Genomic DNA, 12,088 nt, shown 5'->3' with positions numbered 1-12,088 from the left:
TGACAACTAAACATATGCCCGCAGTTCAGGTGAACCTGGTCAAAGCAGAGGTCGCTCATTTTTGCCCCAGCAACAAGGAGGCAGGGCTGACGGAAAAAGAAAAAAGAAAAGAAACAGAGGATTTTGTGGCTGTGTTTCTATGGAGGCTTGGCTGCCTTTGGATACAGTGGCAACTCTTCTCAGACTGCAACTGCCCCAGGCATAGGCAAAAACAAGCTCATTTAAGGGCTTGTGTGGAGCCTGTGCCTCCCCAGGGGAGGGGTGAAGCCCAACTCAGGTGGAATCCCTCCATTAAGGAACTCAGACACCAAAGCTGGGTAATTTAAAGCCATTAAAACCAGCCTACAACCTCTCCTCTGTCTCCACCATGCCCCCAGCAGGGAGAGTCTGCCAAAGTTAAAGGTACCCCATCATCTCATGCTGGTGGGACCTGCAGGCAGAGAGCACCACAAACTGGGCAGGATAAGAAAAACAGAGTCCAGAGACTTCACAGGAAAGTCTTTCAACCTGCTGGGTCTCACCCTCAGGGAAAGTTGATGCAGGTGACTCTTTCCTCCTGATAGGAGGCCAGTTTGGTCTGGGAAAATCTGGCTGGGGTCTATAATACCTAAGTAGACCCTCCAAAGGGTGTGGGGGGGGGAAAGGCACCATACAAGCAGGGCAAGAAACAAGAAAACAAGAACTGAAAAATTCTCCTCTGTTAAACAAAACTTAAGCTAGAGGCCCAGAAAAAGCTGAACTGAATGTGAAAGAACAGACAAACAACAAATTCATCCAGCAAGAAAACCCTAGGTAAAAGAAGTGAAAGCAACCTCCAGAATAAACCAATTAAGGTAATTAAATGCCTAGATACCAGCAAAAAATAACAAATCACACTAGGAAAATTGAAGATATGGCCCAGTCAAAGGAACAAACCAACAATTCAAGTGAGATACAGGAGTTGAAATGATTAATTCAGAATATACAAACAGACGTGGAAAACCTCATCAAAAATCAAATCAATGAATTGAGGGAGGATATAAAGAAGGCAAGGAATGAACAAAAAGAAGAAATCAAAAGTTTGAAAAACAAACCACAGAACTCATGGGAATGAAAGGCACAGTAGAAGAGATGAAAAAAAACAATGGAAACCTACAATGGTAGATTTCGAGAGGCAGAACATAGGATTAGTGAACTGGAGGACGAACATCTGAAAACTGACAAGAAAAAGAAAATATAGGTAAAAAACGGAAAAACATGAGCAGGGACTCAGGGAATTGAAAGACAATATGAAGCACATGAATATACGTGTTGTGGGTGTCCCAGAAGGAGAAGAGAAGGGAAAAGGAGGAGAAAAACTAATGGAGGAAATTATCACTGAAAAGTTCCCAACTCTTATGAAAGACTTAAAATTACAGATCCAAGAAGTGCAGAGTACCCCAAAGAAAATAGATCCAAATAGACAAATAGACATACTCCAAGACATTTAATAATCAGAATGTCAGAGGTCAAAGAGAAAGAAAGGATCTTGAAAGCAGCAAGAGAAAAGCAATCCATCACATACAAGGGAAGCCCAATAAGACTATGCGCAGATCTCTCAGCAGAAACCATGGAGGCGAGAAGACAGTGGGATAATATATTTAAATTATTAAAAGAGAAAAACTGCCAACCAAGAATTCTACATCCAGCAAAACTGTCCTTCAAAAATGAGGGAGAAATGAAAAAATTTTCAGACAAAAAATCACTGAGAGAATTTGTGACCAAGAGACCAGCTCTGCAAGAAATACTAAAGGGAACACTAGAGACAGATATGAAGATAGGAGAGAGAGGTGTGGAGAAGAGTGTAGAAAGGAAGACTATGAGTAAAGGTAAAAAGAAGGAAAATTAGATATGACATATAAAATCCAGAAGGCAAAATAGTAGAAGAAAGTACTACCCATGCAGTAATAACACTGAATGTTAATGGATTAAACTCTCCAATCAAAAGACATAGTCTGGCAGAATGGATTAAAAAACAGGATCCATCTATATGCTGTCTCTACTCAAAGGACACGAGGCCAAAGACACAAATGGACATTTACACACCAATGTATATAGCAGCATTATTAACAATTACCAAGAGATGGAAACAGCCAAAATGTCCATCAACAGACAGTTGGCTAAACAAACTGTGACATTTACATAAGATGGAATATTATGCAGCCGTAAGACAGAATACAGTTATGAAGTATGTAACAACATGAATGGACCTTAAGGACATTATGCTGAGTGTGATTAGCCAGAAACAAAAGGGCAAATACTGTATGGCCTCACTGATATGAACTGACATTAGTGAATAAACTGGGAATATTTCCTTGGTAACAGAGACCATCAGGAGATAGAAATACGGTAAGATATTGGGAAATTGGAGCTGGAGGCATACAGATTGTGCAACAGGACTGAATATAAAAACTCAGATATGGACACCACAATACTACCTAACTGTAATACAATTATGTTAAAACACTGAATGAAGTTGAATGTGAGAATTATAGAGTGAGGAGGGCTGGGGCCCAAATGAAATCAGAAAGAAAGATGATAAAGATTGAGATGGTATAATCTAGGAATGCCTAGAGTGTATAATGATAGTGACTATATGAATTTTAAAAATGTTTGTGCATGAGGAAGAACAAAGGAATGTCATTACTGCAGGGTGCTGAAAATAGACGGTAACTAATATTTTAAAATTTTAATTTATGTGTGAGACTAAAGAAAAAAATGTTTATTTGGTACAAGATTTATATTCTGACTAGTGCATTTCCTAATATAACTTACATAGATAGCTTAATTGAACGCCATAAGTACATGGAACATGTAGGACATGAGATTTTGTTGGTTTGTCCAGAGTGATGCCCCGATAAATCCCAGAGTGATTTGATCAGTGAATAAAAAAGTATTTGCAAAGTCCCCTTCGGGGAATGGTAAGAACAGGGGAAAATTCAACCCCACCAGGTAGAATTCTTGATATTCTCACAAGCAGTGTGGACAACCAAAGCTATAGGCTGAGCCCCCAGTCTTGGGGTTTGTTCATATGAAAGTTAACCCCACAAAGGACAGGTCAAGCCTACTTAAAATTAGGCCTACGAGTCACCCCCAAGAGAACCTCTTTTGTTACTCAGATGTGGCCTCTCTCTCCAGCCAACACAACAAGGAAACTCACCACCCTCCCCGTCTACGTGGGACACAACTCCCAGGGGTGTGGACCTTCCTGGCAACATGGTAGAGAAATCTTAGAATGAGCTGAGACTCGGCATCAAAGGATTGAGAAAGCCTTCTCGACAAAAAGGGGGAAGAGCGAAATGAGACAAAGTGCCAATGGCTGAGAGATTCCAAACAGAGGCAAGAGGTTATCCTGGAGGTTATTCTTATGTATTAAGTAGATATCACCTTGTTATTCAAGATGTAATGGAGAGGCTGCCTGAAAACATAGAGCTGTGTTCCAGTAGCCATGTTTCTTGATGATGATTGTATAATGATATAGCTTCCACAATGTGACTGTGTGATTGTGAAAACCTTGTGTCTGATGCTCTTTTTATCTACCTTGTCAATAGATGAGTAGAACATATGGAATAAAAATAAATAATAGGGGGAATAAATGTTAAAATTAATTTAGTTTGATATGCTAGTGATCAATGAAAGGGAAGGGTAAGGGGTATGGTATGTATAATTTTTTTTTCCATTGTCTTTTATTTCTTTTTCTGAATTGATGCAAATGTTCTAAGAAATGATCATGATGATGAATATGCAATTATGTGATAATATTGTGAATTGCTGATTATATATGTAGAACGGAATGATCATGTTAGGAATGTGTTGGTTTCTTTTCATATTTTTTAAAAAGTTTAAAAATTAATAAAAAATTAAAAAAAAATATATATATATATTTATTTATTTATTCCCCCTAGTTTCCTATGTTTTGGAGCATCTAGAAGGAAAAATCTGAGATGATGTTATGGTACTCAATGACAAACTCTGGGATTTGTCTTGTAACTACTTTTTGAAGAATGCTTTGAAAACTACTGCTTTGTTCTTTCTTTGCTTTGTATAAATGTTATATTACACAATAAAAAAAAGTTGCATAAAAAAGTATACAGAGGGAGAAGATGGCGGCTTGTAAGACGCACGGGTCTTAGTTCCTCCTCCGGAACAGCTACTAAAGAAGTAGAAACGATTCAGAACAGCTCCCGGAGCCATGACAGAGACCAAGCAGACAGCATACCCCATTCTGGAATGGCTGACTGGCTGGGAGAACCCGCTCTGGTGAGATCGCCGAGGGGCGCGGGTTTCCCCGGGCCGGGGCAGCAGGCGGCCGGAGTCCCTCCCTCCCTCCTTCCTGGGCTGGCTGGGAAAATTGGACAGGCGGTCCCCACAAGCCGCGGTGGCTGGTGCCCCCGCACCCTCGCACGGCCCCCCGGATCAGCTGGGAGAATTGGATTGGAGATCTCCAAGCCGCGGAGAACGACGACCGGGGTCCCTTCCAAACACATGGCTTCCCGGTCTGGCTGGGAACGGTGGACAGACACTTCCCCAAGCCGCTTCGGCTGGCGACCCCCCCCACAGCGAGAGTTTTCCAAAGTTAAAGGGGCCTCAGCATCTTTTACTGGTGGGACCCGCAGACAGATAAGCGCCACGAGTGCCACCTACTGGGCAGGATAAAAACAGAGCCCAGAGATTTCACAGAAAAATCTTTCAACCTGTGGGGTCTTACACCCAGGGAAATCTGATTAAACGCCCAGACGCCAGCAGAAGATAACGGATCATGCTCAGAAAATTGAAAATATGGCCCAGTCAGAGGCACAAACCAATAGTTCAAATGAGATACAGGAGCTGAGACAACTAATGCTGAATATACAAACAGAAATGGAAAACCTCTTCAAAAACCAAATCGATAAATTGAGGGAGGACATGAAGAAGACATGGTCTGGAAAAAAGAAGAAATAGAAAAACTGAAAAAACAAATCGCAGAACTTATGGGAGTGAAAGACAAAGTAGAAAAGCTAGAAAAAACAATGGATACCTACAATGGTAGATTTAAAGAGAGAGAAGCTAGAATTAGTGGATTAGAGGATGGAACATCTGAATTCCAAAAAGAAACAGAAACTACAGGGAAAATAATGGAAAAATTTAAACAGGGGATCAGGGAACTCAAGGACAATATGAAGCGCACAAATATACGTGTTTGGGTGTCCCAGAAGGAGAAGAGAAGGGAAAAGGAGAAGAAAAACTAATGGAAGAAATTATCACTGAAAATTTCCCAACTCTTATGAAAGACCTAAAATTACAGATCCAAGAAGTACAGCGCACCCCAAAGAGAATAGACCCAAACACGCGTTCTCCAAGACACTTACTAGTTAGAATGTCAGAGGTCAAAGAGAAAGAGAGGATCTTGAAAGCAGCAAGAGAAAAACAATCCACCACATACAAGGGAAACCCAATAAGACTATGTGTAGATTTCTCAGCAGAAACCATGGAAGCAAGAAGACAGTGGGATGATATATTTAAATTACTAAAAGGGAAAAACTGCCAACCAAGACGCCTATATCCAGCAAAATTGTCCTTCAAAAATGAGGGAGAAATTAAAACATTTATAGACAAAAAGTCACTGAGAGAATTTGTGACCAAGAGACCAGCTCTGCAAAAAATACTAAAGGGAGGACTAAAAGCACGAAAAGACAGAAGAGAGAGGTATGGAGAAGAGTGCAGAAAGAAGGAAAATCAGATAGGATACATATAATACAAAAGTCAAAATGGTAGAGGAAAATATTATCCAAACAGTAATAACACTAAATGTTAATGGACTGAATTTCCCAATCAAAAGACATAGATTGGCAGAATGGATTGAAAAACAGGATCCTTCTATATGCTGTCTACAGGAAACACATCTTAGACCCAAAGATAAACATAGGTTGAAAGTGAAAGGTTGGGAAAAGATATTTCATGCAAATAACAACCAGAAAAGAGCAGGAGTAGCTATACTAATATCCAACAAATTAGACTTCAAATGTAAAACAGTTAAAAGAGACAAAGAAGGACACTATATACTAATAAAAGGAACAATTAAACAAGAAGACATAACAATCATAAATACTTATGCACCGAATCAGAATGCCCCAAAATACGTGAGGAATACACCGCAAACACTGAAAAGGGAAATAGACACATATACCATAATAGTTGGAGACTTCAATTCCCCACTCTCATCAATGGACAGAACATCTAAACAGAGGATAAATAAAGAAAGAGAGAATCTGAATATTACTATAAATGAGCTAGACTTAACAGACATTTATAGGACATTACATCCCACAACAGCAGGATACACCTTTTTCTCAAGTGCTCATGGATCATTCTCAAAGATAGACCATATGCTGTGTCACAAAGCAAGTCTTAACAAATTTAAACAGTTTGAAATCATACACAACACTTTCTCGGATCATAAAGGAATGAAGTTGGAAATCAGTAATAGACGGAGTGCCAGAAAATTCACAAATACGTGGAGGCTCAACAACACACTCTTAAACAACGAGTGGGTCAAAGAAGAAATTGCAAGAGAAATTAGCAAATACCTCGAGGCGAATGAAAACGAAAACACAACATATCAAAACCTATGGGACGCAGCAAAGGCAGTGCTAAGAGGGAAATTTATTGCCCTAAATGCCTATATCAGAAAAGAAGAAAAAGCAAAAATGCAGGAATTAACTGTCCACTTGGAAGAACTGGAGAAAGAACAGCAAACTAACCCCAAAGCAAGCAAAAGGAAAGAAATAACAAAGATTAGAGCAGAAATAAATGAAATTGAAAACAATAGAGAAAATCAATAAGACTAGAAGTTGGTTCTATGAGAAAATCAACAAGATTGATGGGCCCTTAGCAAGATTGACAAAAAGAAGAAGAGAGAGGACACAAATAAATAAGATCAGAAATGGAAGAGGAGACATAACCACTGACCACACAGAAATAAAGGAGGTAATAACAGGATACTATGAACAACTTTACACTAATAAATACAACAATGTAGATGAAATGGACAAGTTCCTAGAAAGGCATGAACAACCAACTTTGACTCAAGAAGAAACAGATGACCTCAACAAACCAATCACAAGTAAAGAAACTGAATCAGTCATTCAAAAGCTTCCCAAAAAGAAAAGTCCGGGACCAGACGGCTTCACATGTGAATTCCACCAAACATTCCAGAAAGAATTAGTACCAACTCTGCTCAAACTCTTCAAAAAAACTGAAGTGGAGGGAAAGCTACCTAATTCATTCTATAAAGCCAACATCACCCTCATACCAAAACCAGGCAAAGACATTACAAAAAAAGAAAACTACAGACCAACCTCTCCAATGAATATAGATGCAAAAATCCTCAACAAAATTCTAGCAAATCGAATCCAGCAACACATTAAAAGAATTATACATCATGACCAAGTAGGATTCATCTCAGGTATGCAAGGATGGTTCAACATAAGAAAATCAATTAAGGTAATACACCATATCAACAAATCAAAGCAGAAAAATCACATGATCATCTCAATTGATGCAGAAAAGGCATTTGACAAGATTCAACATCCTTTCCTGTTGAAAACACTTCAAAGGATAGGAATACAAGGGAACTTCCTTAAAATGATAGAAGGAATATATGAAAAACCCGCAGCTAATATCATCCTCAATGGGGAAAAATTGGAAACTTTCCCCCTAAGATCAGGAACAAGACAAGGATGTCCATTATCACCACTATTATTCAACATCATGTTGGAGGTTCTAGCCAGAGCAATTAGGCAAGAAAAAGAAATACAAGGCATCAAAATTGGAAAGGAAGAAGTAAAACTATCACTGTTTGCAGACGATATGATACCATACGTTGAAAACCCAGAAAAATCCAGAACAAAACTACTAGAGCTAAAAAAATGAGTACAGCAAAGTAGCAGGTTACAAGATCAACATTCAAAAATCTGTAGCATTTCTATACACTAGCAATGAACAAGCTGAGGGGGAAATCAAGAAACGAATTCCATTTACAATTGCAACTAAAAAATAAAATACTTAGGAATAAATTTAAGTAAAGAGACAGAAGACCTATACAAAGAAAACTACAAAAAACTGTTAAAAGAAATCACAGAAGACCTAAATAGATTGAAGGGCATACCGTGTTCATGGATTGGAAGACTAAATATAGTTAAGATGTCAATTCTACCTAAATTGATTTACAGATTCAATGCAATACCAATCAAAATCCCAACAACTTATTTTTCAGAAATAGAAAAACCAATAAGCAAATTTATCTGGAAGGGCAGGGTGCCCTGAATTGCTAAAAGTATCTTGAGGAAAAAAAACGAAGTTGGAGGTCTCACGCTGCCTGACTTTAAGGCATATTATGAAGCTTTCTTTTACTGTAAAGTCCAATAATTTAGCATTGGCCATTCTCGGGTTGATATTCTTGGATACGTAGTATGTTCTTTTAAAATTATTTTTATTTTTTTACTGTTTTTTTTTTTTTTTTTTTTTGGCATGGGCAGGTTCCAGAAATCGAAACTGGGCCTCCAGCATGGCAAGTGAGAATTCTGCCACTAAGCCGCACACCACCCTGCAGTATCCTCTTTTAATTTGTAGTTTCACATCTTCCATTTTGGGGAATTTACTTGAATCATAGTTTTTAGTATTTATTCTGTTCCCTTCTTTGGTTTTATTACTCATATGCTGGCTCTTTGCTTGTTTTCAATACCTGTTACATTCTCTTGAAGCCTATTTACTTTTCCTTGTTATTTTTTTTAATCTAATATTTGCTTATGAAAATTTTCAAACAGAAGAAAAAAAGAATTGGACAGTGACTACCCACCACCAAGATTACATAATATTTTGCTGTATTTGCTTTATCATCTATTCATCTATCAATCTATTGTATCTCTTTATACATTTCAAAGTGACCTGCAGACCTCAGTAGCTTTCTCCCCAAAATATTTCAGTACACACATCATTAACTAGAGTTCAATATTTGTTAGATTTTTTTTAAGTAAAACTAACTTAGGGGTGGGCCTCGGTGGCTCAGCAGGCAGAGTTCTCACCTGCCATACTGGAGACTGGGGCTCAATTCCCAATGCCTGCCCATGCGGAAAAAAAAAAAACAAAAAACAAAAACAACTAACTTTGGATGCAATGCATAAACCTTAAGCCTGTCATTCAATTAGCTCTGATAAATACAGACCTGTGTAATTCAGTTTCTTATTCAAGATTTAGAACATGTACAACACCTCAGAAAGTTCCTCCCCTTTTCCAGACCCCCAAGAGACAAACAGTATGTGATTTTTTTTCCACTACAGATAAGCTTTGGCTATTCTAGAATTTCATATAAAATATAATAGGCACTATATACCTTCTGTGTGTCTTATTTCCACAGCATGCCTGTTGATTCATATGTAACTTTTTCATTGTAAAAATGTCACAATTTCTTCATTCTCCCGTTAATGGGTATTAGGGTTGTTTCCAGTTTTGAAAATTAATAAGGTTGTATAAATATTATTGTACAAGACTTTTGGGGCACACGTACTTTGATTTCTCTTGGGTAAAGGTGTAGGAGGGTAACTCTGGGTCATAGGATGCATATTTTTTTATTTTTATAAGAAACTGTCAGAACATTTTCCAAGGTAGTTTTACAATTTTATACTTACACCAGCAGTGTACTAGAGTTTGCTAACATTTGTGCTTATTAATCACTCACATATCTGCCTTTGTGAATTTCTGTTCAAACATTTTTCCATTTATTTACTGAGTTGTCTGGCTTTCTATTAAGGAGTTGTAGAAGGTTCTTTACATATTTTGCATACGTCCTGTTTAAGACATATGACTGTAAATGTGTCTTCCCAGTCTGTGGCCTGCTTATTCATTTTTTAAATGAGGTCTCCTGAATAGTAAAAAAGTTTTCTTCTACAGGCTTTATACTTTTCATTCAGACGTATATTACATTTCAAATAAATTTTTATATATGGTATAAGGTTGGAGTCAAGGTTCATTTTTTTCCCTCTATGGATAGATGGTTGTTCTCGTATCATTTGTTCAAAAGATTTTCCTATCCCCACTCAATTCCTTGGGTACCTTTTGTCAAAAATCACTTGAATGCACATGGGTGGGTCTTTTTTTATACACTCTACAAAGACAGACAAATCTATGAATTTGTCTATTCTTATTCCAGCAACATGAGTTTGGTAACTGTAGTTTTATAATGTCTAGAAATCAGAAAGTGCAAGTTCTCTAACTTAATTGTTCTTTTTCAAGATTGCTTTGGCCATTCTAGGCCCTTTACATTTCCATATAAGTTTCAGAATCCCCTTGTTAATATCTATAAAAAACCTGTATAAATTATGAGGGGATTGTACTGAATCTTTAAATCAATAATAATATTGAGTTTTCTCTTCCATGAATTTAGTACACCTCTCCATTTATTTAAACTTTCTCTCAGAAAAAAGCACTTAAGTTGACACAATTGTAAGCAGAACTTTAAAATTTTGTTTTCTAATTGTTTGTTGCTTGTATATGTAATAATAATTGATTTTTGTGTGCTGGCCTTGTATCTTCAATCCTATGAAAATCACTTGTTAGTTTTTGTAGATTTTTCACAGATTCCTTAGTATATGCTTGCCTCAGTTTGGTAGCAACAAACTTTCTATCACAAGAAATATAAGCCATTAAAAAACCAAACATACTTGGTGAAAAAGAAGGCACTCACCTCAAACTCTCGAAGCAGTTTAGATACAAGCAAACCCTCTGGAAATCTGGATACAACCTAATATACAGAAAAATTCATATAATAAATAGGCACAACTGGAATATTAGGAGACAAAATAACATACAGTGTAGTGTAAATAGCAACAAGGGCAAAAATAAACATTATTAAATGACTTATACTCACAGTATATTGATTAAAAAAAACAATTCCAAATTTTAAAACAGCAACAATAAAAGACAGTGATTTTCAATATTTCTAGAGTTGAGAAATCATTTTGCTAAGCCACAAATAAAATAAATAAATATCTTACAGCATAACATCAAGCTTTTAAATGTTACAAAAGAAACATAAGGGCCACTATAGAAAACTTTGGAAAATACATGTAAGAGAGAAAATAACCAAAGATAGCCATTGCTGTCCATATGAGCATAAACTATCTGTACTTAATTTAAAAAATAGGGTCATTAGTTCTATAACCAATGTTTTAATATCATATTATACCATCGACATCTTTCCATGTCAGTAAATATGAATTAACATTTTTATTGGTTACACATTTAAACAATATTCAATATATCTAAATTTATTTATTCAATCCTCGATTTATGGCCGTTTTTTAATTTTTCACCATCACGAATGCAGCAGCAAATGTTTTTATACTTGCATTTTTGCACACTTATCCAATGATTTTAGGATAATTCCTAGAAGTGGAGTTCCTCTATTTCAATAAAATATAACAAACTTTGTGTTTTCCTAGATTTTTCCAGGTAATATACATTGTATAAAAAATTCTAATTCAAGCTTCAGGAAAATATAAAATAAAAATTGCTGCAAACGCCTATGACCCTAAAAAATAAAAAATAAAAAATTTTAAATGACAAAAAATAAAAAAGCCAATGACCCAGAAACAATCACTGCTACATTTCAGAAAACATCTGTTAAAGCACCTCTATGGATACAGATACACACACACACACACACACACCCCTTATGATTTTATAAAAAGGATAATAGTGAACATGCTATTCTAGAACCTGTTTTTAAAGTCCTACAATAATTCACAGATATACTTCCATTTGAAATATATAGATATATATAAGCTGTTTAACCAAATTGTAAGATATTTGCTAGTTTGGATGGATAATTTAGCCAAAAATTTATCAATGAATTTTTAATTTGTCTCTACATTTTGGTTACCAAAAGATAATGTCATATTGAACATCATTTGAACATCAAAAACAAATAATCATTGGGCACTTACTCAATTATCTCTTTGGAGTAAATTTCATGTAACATTATTGCTAGGTGAAAAACATACGCCGTCTCAATTTTAAAATATTCTCAAACTCC

General features: G+C 36.5%; 1 protein-coding gene across 5 annotated transcripts in view; it reads right to left on the bottom strand.

Moving 5' to 3' along the window:
• Positions 1-12,088, bottom strand: part of TDRD5 (tudor domain containing 5) — a 100,883-nt gene that overhangs the window by 63,894 nt on the left and 24,901 nt on the right. For all 5 annotated transcript variants that reach the window (XM_077157131.1, XM_077157130.1, XM_077157132.1 and 2 more), the window contains exon 6: positions 10,739-10,795. In XM_077157131.1, coding sequence (XP_077013246.1) covers positions 10,739-10,795 — 57 coding nt within the window. The remainder of the gene's footprint in view (positions 1-10,738; positions 10,796-12,088) is intronic.

This window comes from Tamandua tetradactyla, chromosome 4 (assembly GCF_023851605.1).
Source record: "Tamandua tetradactyla isolate mTamTet1 chromosome 4, mTamTet1.pri, whole genome shotgun sequence".
Taxonomy (NCBI): domain Eukaryota; kingdom Metazoa; phylum Chordata; class Mammalia; order Pilosa; family Myrmecophagidae; genus Tamandua; species Tamandua tetradactyla.
Note: the sequence above shows the minus strand (reverse complement) of the source record. Positions and strands in the feature narration are given on the sequence as shown.